The sequence below is a fragment of the Eremothecium sinecaudum genome, chromosome V, assembly GCF_001548555.1.
Source record: "Eremothecium sinecaudum strain ATCC 58844 chromosome V, complete sequence".
Taxonomy (NCBI): Eukaryota; Fungi; Ascomycota; class Saccharomycetes; order Saccharomycetales; family Saccharomycetaceae; genus Eremothecium; species Eremothecium sinecaudum.
This window is the reverse complement of record NC_030896.1, coordinates 164963-185147: the sequence shown is the minus strand read 5'-3', so window position 1 is coordinate 185147 and position 20185 is coordinate 164963. Positions and strand designations below refer to the sequence as shown.

The following is a 20185-nucleotide window of genomic DNA, read 5'->3' as shown; positions in this document are numbered from 1 at the left end:
ACAGTTAATATGAACAATAACCCCACCAAATATGTGAATGTGCAAGTATTGATTTAATGCAAATCTAAGTAAGTGGCAAATTCCCTTTGAAATTTAAGAACGTTAAGGGCCAAGATTTTCGTTCTTTATGATCTATATTATAGACACGATGCTAGCAATTTGTTAAATAAAGGGATAGGGTTGATATAGTTGACTCTAAGAACGGTGAGGACTTCTAAGCACGTTTTAAGAACGCTTCCAGTTTAAGAATAGCGTAATAATGTTGGAATCATTGGCAGCTGGTCTATTGAACAGATTTCTAGGTTCTTATGTTGAAAATTTTGACCCAAAACAACTAAACGTTGGAATATGGAGTGGTGATGTGAAGTTAAGGAACTTAAAATTAAGGAAGGAGTCTTTAGATGCTCTAAATTTACCTATTGACGTTCTATTTGGGTTTTTGGGTGTATTGACTTTATCAGTTCCTTGGTCTAACTTGAAGAATGAGCCTGTTAAGATTGTAATCGAAAACGTATACATGATATGTTCTCCAAGGGATGTTGTGAATATAGATCCAGCAGAGCAAGCAGAAAGAGAATTAAGGTCGAAACTTCAGAGATTAGCTAGGCTTGAGGCAATTACTCAATCCAGGTATGTTGCAAGTGGGGGATCATCAAAGAATCTATCATTTACACAGTCACTATTGACAAAGATTGTTGATAACCTACAAGTCAAGATTTTAAATATCCATGTGAGGTATGAAGACACTAAATGTATTTTCAGTGAGAAACCATATACATTAGGAGCTACTTTAAGCGAATTGTCTGCGATTTCTACTGATTCCAATTGGAAACCTAGTTTTATCTCGATTACCCAAATTATTACACACAAATTGATGAACTTGGATTCGATCTGTGTTTACTGGAACACCAACTGTAAGTCTATCTTAGATGATGATCAGAATGTTGTCATAGCCAAGTTAAAAGAAGCCATTGCTAGCAGCAATGAGATTCCTGAGCATCAGTTTATTTTGCGACCAGTGTCTGGTACAGGAAAACTTACACTTAATAAACAAGGGTCTACAGAGGAACAGGCACATATTGTTGCGCAATTATTCTTTGATGAGTTTGGAGTAGAGCTAGATGACTGTCAATACCAGGAACTTTTGCATACCATATGTAGATTCCATTGGTATCAAAAAACGTTAAAATACAAACAATCCCGACCCTCATTTAGTCCGATGGAAAACCCAAAAGGTTACTTTAAATATATCGCTGAATGTGTGTTGTCAGAAACCCATCAGCGGAACTACAGATCAAGTTGGGAGTACATCAGGGAGCGTAGGTTGAAAAGGAACGAGTATGTTGAATTATGGAAGAAAAAGGTAAGATTGGGCAATGTCGAAAATCCACAATTGGAAGCAAAGGATGAGGAGGCATTGCTAAAACTTCACAAGGAACTAGATTATGACGATATTAAATTTTTTAGAGCTCTCGCTAGGCGTGAGTTTGCGAAGGATAAAATGAAGGAAGAGTCATCTCCTGAACCTACTCAAAAGACTGCTCAATGCGGCGGTTGGTTTTCCTCATGGTGGGGATCTTCTTCTAACACAAATAGTAGTGATGATGACCTTTCCATTACTGAAGAGCAAAAGAAGGAATTGTATGATGCCATCGATTTTGATGAAAACCAAAGGGTGCTGGATGCCATAGACCTCCCCAGGGATAGAGTGAAAATGAGGATTACAAGTTTATTGAATAAGGGAGCATTGGTTGTAAAACACAGGTCAAAACAGTATAACCTATGTGAAGTGATATTTGGGCAATGTGCAGCTGAGTTCTTACAGAGACCGGACTCTTTTGTAGCGAAGTTTGAATTACGTGAAATGCGCATAGAGGACGGTTCACCAAACACATTATACAGACATATTTTAAGTGTTAGTGACTACCAAAAAGATCGCATAGGGTCCAGAGTCTCTTCTGCCACGGAACCATTTTTCCAGGTGTTTTTTGAAAATAATCCGTTAGATGAGTCCGCTGATACCTACTTGAATATTAAATTAGGCTCCATGCTAGTATTTTATCATACTAATTACTTGAATGAGTTGTTAAAGTTTTTCAATCCTCCAAAAAAGCATTGGGATATTATAACTGCTATTATGAACGCGGCAGAATCTACTGTTGAAGGATGGACTACCCAAACTAGACTAGGACTCCAAGCATTGTTAGAAGAGCACAAGACTTTGAATCTGGTTTTTGATGCATCATCTCCTACCTTTATCGTGCCACTAAATCCCCAAGAATGGTCTTCACCTTGTGCTGTGCTAGATGCGGGTGAAATGCATATTGAAAGCGATCTAGTCCCAAAGGAAAGGATACGAGAAATAACAAATTTAAGTGTCCAAGAATATAACAAACAACCCTCAGAACAATTGAAGCGATTAATGTTCGATCGGTTTCACTTATATTTGAAGGATACTCAATTCTTAATTGGGCCAGATATCAAATCTACAATTTCAAGTTTAAGCATAAGGCGCAGGGATAACCAATTCTGTATTCTAGATAGAATGGAGCTTGAGTTTATTTTTGACGTGTCCATTTTCCCAAAAGCACTAAATCTCCCCCGAATGAAGACTTCTGGTAAGCTTCCAAACTTGAATTTGTACTTAAATGACTTTCAGTATAAGATATTGATGCAATTAGCAGATAAATGTATTCCAACATTGAGTGATGTGGAAGAAGTCGGTGAAGAGACACCAGAAGATTACGAACAATTCGTATTTTTAGATGAGTTTAGGCAGCAAAGGCTATCTGATAGAGACAAGGAAGTTGCAATGTTGCGTCAAACTGAAAGAATGTTGGAACAAATGAATCCTGCAGAATTAAATCAATCCGTATTTGAACTGGATTTAAAGGTGGATTCTGCTCAGTTGACCTTATTAAAGTGTGTTGATGGTGCAACTATGAAATCACAAAAGCTAGTACAATTATACGGTAAAGATTTGTTATTGGAGATGAAGACTATGGCAAAGGAGATGCATCTAGATTTGCATTTGAAATCTTTGGACCTTGAGGATTTCATTGAATACTACAACATGCCAGAGTTTAAAAAGCTGATCACATCCTATAATGTTTCGAGTGATGAAACCAAAGATTTATTCCAAATGAGCTATCATAAAACCCAAAGAATAGTAAGATATGCAGATACCTTAATAGAAGTCTTTGATCACGACATCGATCTAACGATGGCAGGTTTAAAGTTTGTTCTATCACCGAAATCAATTTTGACGTTGATAAATTATGCGTTAAACACATTTACTGATCCTACCGCAGTTCTGCCGGAAGATGTCTTAAGGCATAATGAACCTGATACGGTAGATGCACCGGGAAAAATAAATATGAAGCTTTCTATGGATGGTATTACGGTTGTTCTCAATGACGATTCAATCCAATTGGTTAGTTTGGAATTATCCGCCGCAGAGTTACTATTATTCATATTACCGGAATCTATGAAAGCGAGCGCAAAACTTGGTGGGTTACAGTTGACAGACAAGATTAGTGAGGATTTGCCCGAAGATTCTATATTCAGGCAGTTGATATCTATGAACGGTAACGAGGTCGTTGAGTTAGTGTATGAGACATTTGATCCTACAAATAACCCTCATGATTATACTTCCCGGCTTGATTACAAGACGGGATCAATGACTGTTAATGTCGTTGAACAATCCCTTCACAAGATAATTAACTATTTTGCCAAATTCCAGAAAATGAAGGGTTTGTTTGATAGAGCAAGACTAGCTGCGTATGACCAGGCTGGAAACCTTGATGTTGTCAATAACATGAAATTAAACGTTCTTGTTTATGCTCCTGTGATCAGGTTCCCCAAGTTCATTGATCCTAGTACTGGCAAGTACGACGACGTAACCTTCTTTTTAGGCGAGTTGTTTATTGAAAACACTTTTATCAATGGTGGGAATGGGCTTCTTAATAGGATAAAAACAGGTATAAGGAGGGGCAAGTTCACTTCTTTATTTAACCTAGAGAACAATGAAATTCAGAAACTCTATATGATGGATGATTTAGATCTTCATTTTGATATTGACAATGATCCGAATGCAAAGGGCAGTGATCCTGTCTTTAAGGTTAGAGGATACTTTGAGCCTTTTTCCTCAAAGATTACTGAGTTGCAATTGCAATTTATGTTCCTTTTATCAACTACATTAGCGGAATCATTAACTATTGATGAAATCAAGGAGACCGATGATATGGAGTTTGCTGCTATTAACGCTAGCTCTGTTATTGGTCCAGATGCGCAGTATAAGGCATCTTACGACGTTTTTAAAGACAGTAAGGTTGCTGAAGTACCTGACCCTAAGGGAATACTTTGTGATGTTGCATTTGATGCACCTAGTGTCTCTCTCACGCTGTTTAATCAAACCAATAACACAACAGAGGTAAATGGACTAGCGATTACTGATATCAGATTACATGATTTTGGATTAAGGATGTCTCTTACTTATGATGGTACTTTAAAGGCAGAAGTTCATATCGCTGCATTTACTGTAGAAGATATCAGAACCTCAAAAGATAACAAGCATACTATGTTAATTCCTAAAATCGATGGGGATAGTTATCAGTTTATGGCTTCTCTAACAAAGAACACTGTTGACTCTAAAGAAACAATTGATATTGCGGTAACAGTTGACAGTCCAAAAGTGATTTTAGCGATGGATTACCTTTTTGCATTAAAGGCTTTCTTTGACAGTGCTTTTAATGTAAAAGGACCATCCAGGTTACCTGGGAACGCCGATAGGAAATTTTTAGTGGATGAAGCTGCTATGAACAGCACAAAGCTGGAATGTGATACTGTGTCATTGATTCAATATTCGATAAATGTCATTAACTCGCAAGTCATTTTATTGGCAGACCCATCTAAGGTGGACTCTGAGGCTGTGGTTTTTGCTGTGGGGCAGTTACTGCTTTCATATCAAAACCTCTCTTCATTGTTCATCAATAATATGGGGATGTTTTTATGCAAAATGGGCTCCTCAAATGAAGATAAGATTAGACTATTGGACGATTGTTCTTCTACATTATTTATAGACGGTCGCGGTTCCGCGAAGAATAAATTGCTGACTGAAATACAGGGTTCTATTGGTAACATTGTGATGAGATTATCTTTGACAGATATCAGGCTAGCAATTTCTATCTTTAATAAAGCCATGGCTCTTGCCAAAGACAATGGCTTGCTCAGGAAAGACTCAAAAGAGGAACAAGCTACTCTTGCTACGAGGTATGGTAGGTTTTCGAAAGATTTTAAGGAGAAGATAAAACGATATGCGCCAAGTATTGTTTCATCTGTTAGTGATGCTTCAAAACATAGTAATCATTATCAACCAGCCCCGGAAGTTGTGCTGAAAGCAGAAAATATGGATATCAGTTTCGCTGGGATGAGGTTAGTTTTAATTGGTGACGTGCATGAACTTCCTATCCTTGATTTTAACATTAAGCCATTTACAATTGATGCCAAAGACTGGTCTTCAAATATTGAGGCTGTTGCAACTATTGAAACTTATATCAACGTCTTTAATTATTCAAGATCTAGCTGGGAATACTTGATTGAAGCATTTCCTATAACATTCCATGCAACCAAAGGGGGAGACAACGATGCTTCGTTCTTATTTGAAATTGTGTCCAATAAAGTCGCTGAGATCACCCTATCAACTAGAACTATTGCATTGCTTTCAAATATTTCAGATTCGTTATTTACTTCCACCGACTATAACTTCAGCTCCCGTGGTGCTGAGAAACCATACAAAGTTTTTAACGATACAGGTCTAGAACTTAACATTTGGATACGTGATGACAGCATGCCGGATAATAGGCGACAGTTAACGACGTTACCAAATGGAACAACTATACCATGGGAATTTGAGGATTGGAGAGCTGTGAGAGAAAGTCTGGACACAGATAATAGTAAAAACATCTTGTTTGTTGAGATCTCTAACTCAACTTATAACACGATTATTGAAGTGGATGCCACGGAAGAAGGGGAAAAACTGCATAAGTTGTATCCAGCTGTGAATTCAGTACATTCTCGTTTGGTGACAGATTTAAAGTTGTGTGAGAACAATGTTAAATTGATCACCATCAGATCTTCACTACTGATTGAGAATGCGACATATACGACCCTTCAACTTAAAATTGGTCCTGACAATAAAAATGTCTGTATCATTGATCCTGGAGAAAAGCGTTCTGTCCCAGTAGACTTTATCTATACTTCGAGAATTTTGGTTAGACCAGTTAATGGTACGCCTTATAGATGGTCTAGCTCTTTCATTTTTTGGGATGGATTGTTGAAGAAAGGACCTAGAGCCTTGTACTGTGAGTCTTTTGAATCGGAATCGAAATTTCATTTAGAGGCAGAAGCTAGATGCGACGACCATGAACCGCTAACAAAAGTCTACCCTCACATGACAATTGTTATCTCATCTCCTTTGATCATTGAAAATTTACTTCCATTCGATATGAATTTCTTGCTGTTCAGTAGGAGTACTCGTACTAAGAATTGCAAGCTTCTGAAAAAGGGAGAGAAAGTTCCAATTCACGACATTTCACTTGAAGACTTCCTTTTATTCTGTGTTCAGCCTGAAGATGAAGGATTTAAGTGGTCGAACGAGATTATTATCAACTCTCCGAGAAACTCTGAAATGACTCCAGAGACAAGGATACAATTAAAACATGAAACTGGCCAAAAGGTTAACTTGAGATTATACTATCATCAGATAGAGGGAATGCGTGCCAAATTAATAAGCGTTTACTCCCCTTATGTGATAGTAAATAAAACAGAAAGAGATCTCTACATAGAAGGTGACCGTCAATGCGGTATTTTGCAATCACCTACTTTTATTAAAGACGGTAAGCGCTTTAGTAGACCAAAGCTTTTTTCTTTTGATAAAAGTGATAGCAATAAAAATAGGGCACGAATAAGATTCAAAGGTAGTGCTCCTAGTATTCCTACCTCATTTGAGGCAATTGGTCAAACTGTTGATGTTACTATGGATATCCCAAATAAAGACAAGGAATGTAACATCGGAATTTATGTTACAGAGGGTTTTGGAAAGTATGGCTTGACGAAGGTCGTTGAAATCCAACCAAGATACGTTATGCGTAACAAGCTTGATTTCGATATTTTAATCACAGAGAGTGAGTATTCGGAAGGTGTTTCCAGTTTGGCTCCAGGCTGTTCCATGCCGCTATATAAACTTAAGAACACAGTGAACAAGCAATTAAGAATCAAGTTCCTTGGCTCTGATTCCATTTGGGCACAACCATTCATGATTAAAGATATTGGAACTACATATCTTAAGGTTTTGCGTCAAAGCACTGGGCATATGTTACTACGCATTGACATATATTTGGACAATGCAACACTATTTATAGAGGTGAATGATGCCAACGATAAATGGCCATTTTCAGTTAGAAATTTCAGTGATCATGAGTTTATTTTCTGGCAACGTGATCCTAAAATAGTTGAGGATGATGATGACGATTTGGGCTATAACCGTGACTACGATAGCCGTGGATATACTCCAATTTATTACAAGGTACCTCCAAAGAGCGTAATGCCCTATGCTTGGGACTATCCAAGTGCTAGACAGAAGAAATTGATTATACATGCCAGAAACAGAAGAAGAGAGATAGACTTGAATGAAATAGGTAACTTGAAGCCAATGAGGTTACCGGGAGCAAATAAAACATCACCTCCGGTTATTGTCGATTTTAATATTGTAATGGACAACGGGATACAGGCATTGGTGATAACCAACTACAAGGAAGAGCTAAGTTTGTACAAGCTACGAAACCATCAGTCTAATTCGAGCTCATTATCAGGAAGTAATACAAATGAAGGATTCGAAGTTAACGATAACGATAATGAAATTAAGATGAGAGTTTCAGTGGCTTTCCAAGGTGTCGGTATCTCATTGGTCAACTCTTCAAGGTTACAGGAGTTGTTATATGTTAGTATGAAAGGCTTAGAAGTGCGATACAATAATTCAGAAATATACCAGACATTGACATGGAAACTAAAGTGGATTCAGATCGACAATCAATTGTTCGGTGGTATCTACCAAAACATATTATACCCAACAAGGATACCAAATACTACGAAGGAGATCAACGTGCATCCTGCGCTTTCAGGCTCAATCTCAAAAGTGAAGGATAGTACGCATAGCTCTCTCAACTTTAAGTTTGCTACTGTGTTATTGCAAGAGATGACCCTGCAATTGGATGAAGATTTCTTGTTTGCGCTAATTGACTTCTTCAAAATCCCAGGCGCCTCTTGGCAAAAAACTATTCCAGATATCTTATGCCCTGATATTTGCGAGCTATCCGAGCCTAGAAAAACCCATAGTGAATTGGATGTTTATTTTGAAATGCTACATATCCAGCCAACCTTGTTGCATCTATCATTTGTCAGAACAGAGCGACTAAACGCTGATGAGGAAGGGAAGAAAGCGCACGGTACAAGCGCCGTCATGTTTTTCCTAAATGTGTTAACCATGGCGTTGGGTAATGTTAACAATGCACCAATAAAGCTCAGCTCGCTAATGATGGAGAACGTCCGAGTTTCTATGCCCGCTTTGTTAGAAGTTATCCAGGCCCACTATGGACAGCAGTTCTTCTACCAATTGCACAAAATATTAGGTTCTGCAGACTTCCTAGGAAATCCTGTTGGTCTTTTCAATACAATTAGTTCCGGTGTGAAGGATTTGTTCTATGAACCTTACCAAGGTTACATAATGAACGACCGTCCTCAGGAACTAGGCATCAGTTTGGCGAAGGGAGGGCTCAGTTTCATGAAGAAATCCGTTTTCGGTCTTTCTGACAGTTTTTCAAGGCTTACAGGTTCTATGGCTAAGGGTCTCTCTGTTGCCACCAGAGATACAGCTTTCCAGGACCGCCGTCGTTTGCAGCAGCAACAAAGAGGAGCCGTTGGTTTCGCAGCTAGCGCGTCCTCTTTCATGAACACAATCGGAAGCGGGATAAGTGGCATTGCCCTGGATCCCTATAAGGGCGCCAGCAAGGAAGGCCCGACTGGCTTCCTCAAAGGACTGGGTAAGGGCATTATTGGTCTCCCAACAAAAACTGCTATTGGTGTACTAGATCTCGCCAGCAACGTCAGCGAGGGCATTAGAAATACCACAACCATGATGGATGGTGGCAATATAGACCGCGTCCGGCTTCCAAGGCACATCGGACTTGAAAAAGTCATCAAACCATACAACCAGCGCGAAGCACAGGGCCAGTTCTGGCTCAAAACTGCTAATGGAGGCCAGTTCCTCTACGATCAGTATGTGGGCCACCTCGTGCTCCGCCGCGAAGGCAATGTTGTACTCGTGTCTCTATCGAGAATCATTCGAATCAGTCTATCCACCCGTGAAGTGATTCACCAGGCTAATTTTACGGATGTCGCCGGGATCAGACTCTCGAAGAACGGGCTACACGTTGTCCTCCGCAACCCTATGAACAATCAACTCTTCTTCGCATGTACAGACGCCGAAGAGAGACGATATCTATATAACATAGTCGCAGTCGCTGTAACCGAGTTCAATCAGCGCTACGACAACGAGCTATAGTACCATATGTACGTGTCCATATTAACCGCCCACGTATCTGTCCCTTTACCACCATTCTTAACCGCTGGTCCGTAGGACATCCAAACCACACATTTCCACCACCCCACTCCCCGCTCTTTACCGCCCTGTCCAATGATTAACAGGCCATAACCGCACACCTCCGCAAGCTGCCCCCGCCACAGCCAACCCAACCAATAACCTAAGGCCCATAGCCGCCCACAGCCCTGCTCTCCACCCACACCTCTCAATTCAAATAAGCACGCCCACACACCTCACTGCCGGCGCCCGGCCCAACTCGGGCTGGGCCCGTTCCGGTATGCTCCGTCGTCATCACCACCGCTCGGCGCCGACGCGTATAATAGTAATCGATGTTACAATATAAGGCCGCGAGAATATATGTACGACAAAGCTATAAATTTTTTATTTTCTATTTTTTGGATATATATTATGCATGCTAATTTTAATAAGGGCTATCAACTTACTTTTCAGCTATTGCAACAGCAAGTTTTTACCATAACCTAGCCCCTATAAGTGCTATTCCGCAGGCAGGAAAATAGAGTTTTTTGTGCACTGTTGATAATACCGAATATTATTATTTTCTGAATTTAATAATATTGAAAAATAAAAAATGCTTTTAAAATTAGGCTTACCACGTATTACTACAAGATCACTAGCATCTGCCGCTAAACCTACTGAGGTGCAGCGTTTAAAAACCTTCAAAATCTACAGATGGAACCCTGATACTCCTTCTGAGAAGCCATATTTGAAATCTTATCAAGTTGATTTGAACAAATGTGGGCCAATGGTTTTAGATGCATTAATTAAGATTAAGAATGAGCAGGATCCAACTCTAACTTTCAGAAGATCCTGTAGAGAAGGTATTTGCGGTTCCTGTGCTATGAATATTGGTGGTCGTAATACTTTGGCATGTTTGTGTAAAATTGACCAAAATGAAAATAAACAAATGAAAATTTATCCTTTGCCTCATATGTATGTGGTCAAGGATTTGGTTCCAGATTTAACCAACTTTTACAAGCAGTATAAGTCCATCAAGCCATTTTTGCAAGCTAGCAAACCTAAAGATGGCAAGGAGAACTTGCAGAGCATTCAGAACCGTCAGAAACTAGATGGTTTGTATGAATGTATTCTTTGTGCTTGTTGTTCCACCTCGTGTCCATCATACTGGTGGAACAACGAACAATATCTAGGGCCTGCAGTGTTGATGCAAGCCTACAGGTGGATGATTGATTCCAGAGATCAGGCTACAGAAGCAAGAAAAGAAATGTTACAGAACTCCATGTCTATATACCGTTGTCACACCATCATGAACTGTACCAGAACGTGTCCTAAAGGGTTAAACCCTGGTCGTGCAATTGCAGAGATTAAGAAGTCTTTGGCCTTTTCTTGATGCTCTACTTCGCATACGGCTAAGAAAGATCCACGTAGTAACAATGAAAAAAGAACAATGAAAAACACTAAGCTTCATGCTCTGCCTGAGTGAAGTTTATCATCATATTTATTTCGTTATTTTTCAGTGTAATTCTTACCAAACTCCATATTTATTATTTATTTATTATACGCCACTATATTTATTTTAAACATATCCCATCACTATAACGATTACGGGCCTCCATGCTGCATCAGCGGGGGCTATTTAAAAATTAACGCAGTGAATATGATATCAATAGACGAGTTTGATCATCAGTGCCAGAGTGTTCTGTTGCCATTGCTATCTCAATGGTCTCTCTGCGAACATTTCCACTGGAATGATACCTTGCACTATATAGAGTTGATCGCGAAGCGTGGAGATCGTATTCCTTCGACGAAGCTTACTATACGCATAACCTACAATAGAATCTATAAAGAGCCACAGTTTCAATTCCAATGCTGGGAACTAGATGTAAGTACTACGGATGTTGAATACTGGCATGTAACATATCCTAGTCTGTCGAGTCTTCCAATTAATAACGACAATAACCAATTTTCCATCACATTGGAGTCAATATCGGAACACGAAACTTGGTATTCAGTCAACGTTTGCGACACTGAAGCTAATATTGGTTCTTACAATGCTAATTATCTATCAAGATGGTTCTCTTACTACGGTACACTCTTTGATGATCAAATTGGCTGCGTATTTACGAATAATTCTAATTTCTCTTCACCTTAAGGAAAAAATCGTTATGGGTAACCCTACTCATAAAGAACAACCTTTTTAACTTTAAAATATCATAGTCTAAATAAGCTGGGATTCTAACTTACTATAGTCGTCGATAATGGGTTCTTTTGTTACTGTTAGGGGTAAAGCCATATCTTTGGAAACGCAAACTGACACGTTGTTGTCACGTTATTCATCATACGGACAAACTACAAGTAGTCAAGCCGACACCAAGGAAACCTCACTTGCTGAAAGTATCGAGAAGCTACTTGCTGAAAGGCAGGAGGTACTAGAACAATTACAGAACATATGTGATAGTAATGCTAATGTTAGCTCCTCTAAATTATCACAATTACAGCGTCATAGGGAAATCTTACAACAGCATGGAAACACGTTTCGAGGCATTCGATCTGCTATCCAACAAGAGCGCAGCAGGCTGAATCTACTATTCAGCGTAAAACAGACCCTTGAGGAAAATGACAATGCGGTTAATACTGTTACAGACGAAGACGAATACATAAATAATGAAAGGCGTAACATTGAAGAGTCGCACAACGTTGTTGATAGGCTTATTTCACAAGCCTTTGAGACAAGGGACAGTATTGCATCTCAAAGGTTGAGCTTACAGAGATCAAGCGACCGCTTATTTCACAGTCTACAGCGGATTCCTGGTATAAATCATGTTCTTTCCAAAATTAACACAAGAAGAAGAAAGAACGCACTGATCCTGTCTAGTTTGATTACACTTTGCATCCTTTTCCTCTTCTTTACGTGGTGAAAAACCATGATATAAATATTCAAATAGGGTAATATTTCACTGCTACCAAAATGTTAGATAGAATATGACAGCGCCATTTTTACTACGCAAACTCATTCAAATCGCATAAATCGCCCGTAAGCGAAATCAAATATCTATTAATTGACATTTGGAGATACCCTTAAGGCCAAAGGGACTGGCCAACTGGATTTTTCCCGCCTTACTGTTCTGCAGATGATTATCGTATACCTTGAATATATAAATAATGATCCTTATCCTAATACTGGTTTAAATCTGATATAGTAGAATTTTAATATAGTATAAAATGGTATAGAGTTTAAATATACAAAATGGAACATTATTTTAACAGTAAACTACAACAAAATTTTTGTCATTATCTAATAATATACGTTAATTTAAAATGATGGTGGAGCAAAATGCAAGCTGTCACAGCTTATCAAGCTTTTTATTTCCTGAATTTGTGGCCGTGTTTCCCTGAGCAACCTCGTGTTCTCCGCTCTGATTGACGGCGCTCTGCTGAAAATACACTCCGCTCTTGGTAATTGAGTCGCTCATTTGTAATTCCTTCTCAGATGTGGAAGAAATTGTGCCCGTAGCACCTCTAGAAGGAGCTTTCGTGCGCTTCGAACTGAATGGCATCAGAATACTCTTCGCTTTTGCAGACCATTTAGAGACTGGCTGGTTCACTGGAGACTCATGACCCTGGAAGATGAACGTATCGTACACTAGTCCTCCAATTATTCCACCGATAAAAGGAGCGGTCATTACCACCCAGAAGAAATGGTTATGAGACCGCCATAGCACATCAGTGTCAAATCCAACAGTCCACATGGCTAGTCTTGGACCTATGTCTCTTGCAGGATTCAATGCCGCGCCTGTCTGGTACGTAGTAGCGGCCATTAAACAGAAGATCAAAATAAATAACATGAATGGGAACACCTCAGGGGATACCGAGGTGTAAGGATCCGTCATAGAGAATAGAGATCCTATGAGAATGGCAGCAATCACCACTTCACTGATAAATTGCCTTCCAGAGGAAAGGTATGACAAAGGTACACAGGAGAACATTCCAACAACTGCCTCATTCTCAAACCAGTCAGGGTAGGTGGTTTGGATAACAGAACCATAATACCAGAAGACAAGCAACCCTCCGACGTAACCTCCGAGCATTTGCCCAGCAATGTAAATCGGAACTTTTTTGCCTGGAAGGCCGCGGAAGATATAGTTTGCCAATGTCACTGCAGGATTGATATGACCACCTGATATAGAAGCACCTCCTGCTGCGTAAAATCCTAACGCAACTGCTCCTGCCCAACATAAACATATAGATAATACATCACCGGCTGGATAGGGAGTGACGAGACTACTCATTAGTCCAGCTATTCCGGCATTGGCGTTCGCATCCAAAGAACTTTGGAATGCTGTAACACGAGCTTGAGCTGCTGATCTAACTTGAACTATACTAGCGTCACCAAAAAATACCAACACCATGGTTCCTAGAAATTCTGCGAGGAATTCCTTGAAATAGGTCTCCTTATAATGCATCCATTTGTTCACCGGTCTATTGTGTGATGGAAGCACAGTTGGTGTCTGAGGATTCTGGTAGATCTCCTTAGGCTTCACCATCAAAGGGACTGGCACCATATCATCTTCATCGGGCAAGTGGTCATCATCATACGACGACTGGCCTGAGGAGGAGCCCTGGCGCCGGCCGAGGTTTGGAGTCACGTGACTATGGACGACAGGAGATTCACGATACACTTCTCGTATCGGATAGGGTTCCGTGTAGCTTTGACGCTGCTCTTCGGCGTGCAGGTCCACCTCTTGCATTTCCAAATCTTTCTGCATCGTGAGAAAGTTTAATTCTGTACTATTACTCAGTGCGAGATAAATTAAAACTTCGCAAGAGTTGTGTCCGCATACTTCCGGTGACTATATATTTATATACACAGCGACAGAGAAATTTCCAATTTAAAATTTATTTTCCGTTGCCTTTCTTAGGTTTCATTTCCACTTTAATTTCATTTTTCCTAACTTCTCCTCACTTCATCATGTGAATGGCAATGCGTTGAGTGACAGGTCAAATAATCCGCGATCAACAATCTAACGATGAACGGCAACGACAAAAGAGGGGTGCTCTGGGTTTAATCATATCGTATTTAATAATGGAGATTGTGACTTTTTTTTCTTTTTTTACGAATCCGGAGAAATGGCAAAAAAAAGCGTAGTCGGGCAGTGCCTTACATCAACATACATGGACCTGCAGATAAAATACCGTGGGGCGGCCCAAAAAAGAGCTGCAAAGAAACTATTGTACTGCAAACTATAAATTCGTTAGTACGATTGTCACCCGGAATTGCTCCGACAATTAAGTTTGTCGGAATTTAAGTCCGGACCTCCGGCTCTTCGTTTACCCCGCAATAATTACTCGGAGTCGCACAGCGTCGTAAGCTTATGTGTAATGATCTTGTATAAGCCTTGAAACCGCAGGTGTGTTTTTCCCTACAACTAAAACTAAATGAAATTAGCCGTTAGCGGGGGGCACCTAGGAAGCAAAATTTAAATATAAAAAAGAGTTATATTGAGCTTGACCCGAGAGGATTACAATTATATTTAGTAAATCCATTTTACTATTTCTCTCACTTACGAGTTATTTAGCGGTGTATTATAATACGCCTAATTTACAGCCATAATATTTTTTACAAATGACGCAGAGTAGTGACACTAAGAGCGTTCCCTTGATCGCTTCGATTGATGTTGGAACCACGTCCACGCGTGCCATCTTGTTCAATAAATTAGGCCAGGAAGTCTCCAAGTATCAGATTGAATATTCGACGACTGCTTCCAAAGATAAGGAAAGAAATGGATCCGGAGGAAATGGTGCCGAAGAGCGGAATATGATTTTTTCCGCGGAAGGTATTGCCGTGGAAGCCAATGAGTACGTGGAGATCGAAGAATTAGGAGGACAGCGTGACCCTACTTTGCGTTTCCCTCGCCCTGGGTGGGTGGAATGTAAGCCAATAAATGTTTTGGCCAATGTGGTGCAGTGTTTCGCCGCAACCTTAATTTCAATTAATAAGCTGAATGAGGATCGTGAAGCAAATGATTTACCTAAATATGAAATTAAATGTATTGGTGTGACCAATATGCGTGAGACCACTATTGTGTGGTCGAAAGCCACTGGTTTGCCTATTGTTGATTATGGTATTGTCTGGAACGACACTCGAACCATGGATATTGTGAACGCAAAGAGGGCTAATACACCACTTGATGAGCAAGAGCGTTTAAGGGCAAAGACCGGTTTGCCAGTCCACTCGACCTACTTCTCATGTTCGAAGTTGCGCTGGTTACTCGATAATGTGAAAGAAGTACAAGATGCATATGAGAAGTCGGATTTAATGTTTGGTACCGTTGACACCTGGTTGCTTTTCCATTTAACGCATAACAATGCCTTTATTTCCGATGTTACAAACGCTTCTAGGACAGGGTTTATGAACCTAGAAACTCTCGACTATGATCAGGAACTATTGGATTACTGGGGCATTGACAAAACTAAAGTTCACATGCCAAAAATTGTGCCTTCTGCTCTACACTACGGTGACTTTGTTGTGCCTGAAATCACGAAGAGCAAATTAACTGAGGCAGCATTACACGTGTTGGAACAGTTTAGTAAACAAAGTATTCCTATTCAAGGATCTCTAGGTGACCAGAGCTCTTCTTTAGTTGGGCAGATGGCATACAAAGCTGGTTCTGCCAAATGTACCTACGGTACCGGTTGTTTCTTGTTGTATAACACCGGAGTCAAAAAATTGATCTCCCAGCACGGTGCGTTGACAACATTCGGGTACTGGTTCCCTAATCTGGAGGGTGAAGCAAGCAAGCCACATTTTGTTTTGGAAGGTTCTGTAGCAGTTGCCGGTGCCGTGGTTCAATGGTTAAGAGACAACTTGCGCCTTTTCCCAAAAGCTGAGGACGTTGGTCCTTTGGCCAGCAAAGTCCCTGATTCTGGTGGCGTTGTTTTTGTTCCTGCATTTAGTGGGTTATTTGCTCCATACTGGGATGCTGATGCTCGCGGTACAATTTTGGGTATGACTCAATTTACCACTGCATCTCATATTGCTCGGGCGGCTATTGAGGGTGTATGTTTCCAAGCAAGAGCAATTTTGAAGGCAATGAGTTCCGATGCATTTGGTGAAGCTGGCAAGGATAAAGACTTCTTAGAGGAGATTGTAGACGCAGGTACCTACGAGCGTACACCATTGTCCACTTTGGCAGTTGACGGTGGAATGTCCAAATCCGATGAAGTAATGCAAATCCAGGCCGATATTCTAGGTCCATGTATTAAAGTGAGAAGATCACCTACTGCTGAGTGTACGGCACTAGGAGCCGCTATTGCAGCTAACATGGCATATGAGAATGTAGAGGACCGTATCTGGAAGGACCTCGAAGATGCTAAGAAGTTTGTTCTATTTGGCGGACAAGATACTGAAGAAGAGACCGATTCTCCAAGGCTAAAAATCTTTACAAGTCAGTCTGAAGATAAGCAAAGAAGGAAGAACTGGTCTCGCTGGGAAGCTGCAATCAAGAGAACTATGGGATGGCTAGCAGACGCAGATGCTCAAAGTGCATAATGAATACATTGCCCAATGACATTTTAAAGAGTACCAAGTATGTGACTGTTTGTGGATGTACGGGTGTTTCATTTACACCTGTACCTATCTGTTATGTAAAATATTCGTACTTAACGTAAACATGGTTGTAAATTTTTCGAGAAAAAGTAATGTCCCCAAGCGCGCTTTCTCGATCTCTCCATCGGGACTGTTCTATATAAATGTAATGCCATATAATTTCATTCAAAGCGCATTTCTCTCAAAAGACGTAAACCAAGCAAAACATACAAAATGGCTCCATCCAAGAAGGTTAACCCAGCTCCTCTAGCTACTAGAACTGCCAAGACTCCTGTCAAGAAGAACCCATTGACTGTTTCTACCCCAAGAAACTTCGGTATCGGTCAAGCTATTCAGCCAAAGAGAAACTTGTCCAGATACGTCAAGTGGCCAGAATATGTCAGATTGCAAAGACAAAAGAAGATCTTGAACATGAGATTGAAGGTTCCTCCATCCATCGCTCAATTCCAATACGCTTTGGACAGAAACACTGCTGCTGAGACCTTCAAGTTGTTCAACAAGTACAGACCAGAAACTGCTGCTGAAAAGAAGGAGAGATTGGTCAAGGAGGCCGCTGCTATTGCCGAGGGTAAGACCAGACAAGAAGCTTCTCCAAAGCCATACGTCGTTAAGTACGGTTTGAACCACGTTGTCTCCTTGGTTGAGAACAAGAAGGCTAAGTTGGTTTTGATCGCCAACGACGTTGACCCAATTGAGTTGGTTGTTTTCTTGCCAGCTTTGTGTAAGAAGATGGGTGTCCCATACGCTATCGTGAAGGGTAGAGCTAGATTGGGTACTTTGGTTAACCAAAAGAGCTCTGCTGTCGCTGCTTTGACTGAGGTCCGTGAGGAAGACGAAGCCGCTTTGGCTAAGTTGATCTCTACCGTCAACGCCAACTACTTGGAGAAGTACGACGAATCCAAGAAGCACTGGGGTGGTGGTATCATGGGCTCCAAGGCTCAAGCTAGATTGGCTAAGGCAGCTAAGGCTCTATCTGCTTAAGTTCAACTCATGAAGTTAGACTACTGATATGTTTTGTATTGAACTTTTAACAGATGTTGATTTTTCTAGTTTCCTGTCGTGTTCTATAGTGGGTGTCTTATCTTTAGGTCTTATTGAAGCCTAGGCTGTCATAGGTCTATTTTAGGGGTATCGAAACCTTTTTAAAACCTGATACTAAGAGCGGCTAGTTACCGTGTTGACGAGTATTCCGTTGAAAATTGTTTCAGATTATCCTGTTGAACTAGATTTGTGACGTCCAGCCTAGGTTATAGGGGCCTAGAGCTTAGATACTTGCTGTGGCAGCACGCTCTGTATTTTAAAATACGTGTATATTTACGTTTTTTTATCCGCATCGGATTCAATTATAATGGTTTATTTAATGAGAGTATTCGCATTGTATTATGAGGGTATTCATACTGTTTCACATAACAATGCGGTAATGTGCGCCGGCTGTCTCCGATGTGAGGGGTTCGAAGATTATTCACGTCACGTGAATGTGTCCCCAGGAGTGGGGGCGGGGTATTGCTTGCGTAATCGCGGTAGCTGTCTCCGCGCAGCTATGTGACTACAGGTCCGCCCGCAGGGACTTTAATTACAGTAATACCTACTACGATAAAACAAGTGATAGCTTAATCATCTGCCATGTCTGTCATACTCACTCCCTCTTAATCTTACTTCACCGCCCTCATGGATGTATATTTAAAATAGCAATGCCGCTATCAAAATTTTCTCCAGTTTAACATACATAAGTACATAGTTAAAAACACTGACTCCATTCAACTAAATTGTGTTATTTTACATGAAAATGTCCGCCGAAACTCTAGTCGCACCTACATTGTCCAGTTCTACTAATTTAAGTTTGAATGCTGAACCGCCCAAGCCCGATGTCAATCCTGAAACAACCATTTTCATAGGAAATCTGGCCAGCGACTGCTCAGAACAAGACTTAATGCAAGTGTTTGGTAAGGATGTGGAGGTCGAAATTCCCTCCAATAAGACTGGAAAATTCTACAAGCAAAGATACGCGTTCGTTAAATTCGCAGACAAGATAGATTTCGAGGCTATTAAAGAAAAATACGATAACACTGTTGTCAAAGATAGGGGTATTTGCGTGAAGCAGGCCCTTACTAAAGAACAGAGAGATCAGCACAAACAAATGCAACAACAAAAGCGGATGGCTGCAAATGGGAAAGGATCTACCGCTCGCAAAGGCAAAAAATTTCCGAGAGGTCAGGCCGTGCCCGCACCCCCACAGAGAGAGAATATTCCTCTCGAACAAATGCAACGATCGTCTGATACGTTGTATGTCAATAATATTCCATACTACTCCACAAAGGAGGAACTGGCGGAATTTTTCGGTACTACCCCCGAATTGATTGTCCTTCCTATGAGACGCATGAGAGATACCCTCTCAAACCGATTTTTCTACTCAAAATCAATGAACAGGGGTATTGCATTTATTACCTTTGACAACTTGACAGGCGAAGATGCAATCGTAAAGAAGATGGAACTTTTCCAAGGCAAAGTTTTGAAAGACAGGGAAATAACAGTTGATGTAGCTGCTACAAAACCTGAAACTGATGAGAACAGCAAGTCAGCTTCTGATGGCGCGCAGGCTGTTTCTTCGTCAGAAGATGCTATTAAAGACGAAGAAATTTAAATTTTATTGGCGAGATTAGACAGCTAGCTTAAAACATGTGAAATCCACTTTTGTTTGTTCCCTTATATTACTAGTAGCCGCTAGAGACCACATTTTAACTCATATTTTAGAATCCGCTAACCTTACCCCTTATAAGCCACAGGTGAAAATAAATACGGAAAAACAGCCTTGTTAGAACAGTTATACTGTAAATCAAGGATTCCTAGATATCATTTTATTGGGGTATATGCAGAAAATTTAGATTGGTACTGTGTGCCAATATAACTTTCAATTTTTTTAGTGCATATACAAAGCATAGTAT

At 40.4% G+C, this 20185-nt stretch overlaps 8 protein-coding genes across 8 annotated transcripts; 7 read left to right on the top strand and 1 right to left on the bottom strand.

Moving 5' to 3' along the window:
• Positions 1-259: 259 nt before the first annotated feature.
• Positions 260-9619, top strand: VPS13 (membrane morphogenesis protein VPS13; the record flags this gene model as incomplete). The annotated part of the gene is made up of 1 exon (XM_018132701.1): positions 260-9619. The coding sequence occupies one exon, from the start codon at positions 260-262 to the stop codon at positions 9617-9619; it is 9360 nt and encodes a 3119-aa protein (XP_017988018.1).
• Positions 9620-10247: 628 nt separating this feature from the next.
• Positions 10248-11027, top strand: SDH2 (succinate dehydrogenase iron-sulfur protein subunit SDH2; the record flags this gene model as incomplete). The annotated part of the gene is made up of 1 exon (XM_018132702.1): positions 10248-11027. One exon carries the CDS (start codon positions 10248-10250, stop codon positions 11025-11027), a length of 780 nt encoding a protein of 259 aa, XP_017988017.1.
• A 267-nt stretch (positions 11028-11294) lies between these two features.
• AW171_hschr52953 (HEL261Cp) lies at positions 11295-11789 on the top strand (the record flags this gene model as incomplete). Its single annotated transcript, XM_018132703.1, has 1 exon — positions 11295-11789. One exon carries the CDS (start codon positions 11295-11297, stop codon positions 11787-11789), a length of 495 nt encoding a protein of 164 aa, XP_017988016.1.
• A 106-nt stretch (positions 11790-11895) lies between these two features.
• GOS1 (Gos1p) lies at positions 11896-12555 on the top strand (the record flags this gene model as incomplete). The annotated part of the gene is made up of 1 exon (XM_018132704.1): positions 11896-12555. One exon carries the CDS (start codon positions 11896-11898, stop codon positions 12553-12555), a length of 660 nt encoding a protein of 219 aa, XP_017988015.1.
• Positions 12556-12981: 426 nt separating this feature from the next.
• On the bottom strand, positions 12982-14403 carry FPS1 (Fps1p; the record flags this gene model as incomplete). Its single annotated transcript, XM_018132705.1, has 1 exon — positions 12982-14403. The coding sequence occupies one exon, from the start codon at positions 14401-14403 to the stop codon at positions 12982-12984; it is 1422 nt and encodes a 473-aa protein (XP_017988014.1).
• An 857-nt stretch (positions 14404-15260) lies between these two features.
• Positions 15261-17186, top strand: GUT1 (glycerol kinase; the record flags this gene model as incomplete). The annotated part of the gene is made up of 1 exon (XM_018132706.1): positions 15261-17186. The coding sequence occupies one exon, from the start codon at positions 15261-15263 to the stop codon at positions 17184-17186; it is 1926 nt and encodes a 641-aa protein (XP_017988013.1).
• Positions 17187-17456: 270 nt separating this feature from the next.
• On the top strand, positions 17457-18224 carry AW171_hschr52949 (60S ribosomal protein eL8; the record flags this gene model as incomplete). The annotated part of the gene is made up of 1 exon (XM_018132707.1): positions 17457-18224. The coding sequence occupies one exon, from the start codon at positions 17457-17459 to the stop codon at positions 18222-18224; it is 768 nt and encodes a 255-aa protein (XP_017988012.1).
• A 799-nt stretch (positions 18225-19023) lies between these two features.
• Positions 19024-19884, top strand: AW171_hschr52948 (RNA-binding protein; the record flags this gene model as incomplete). The annotated part of the gene is made up of 1 exon (XM_018132708.1): positions 19024-19884. One exon carries the CDS (start codon positions 19024-19026, stop codon positions 19882-19884), a length of 861 nt encoding a protein of 286 aa, XP_017988011.1.
• Between the last annotated feature and the right edge of the window lie 301 nt (positions 19885-20185).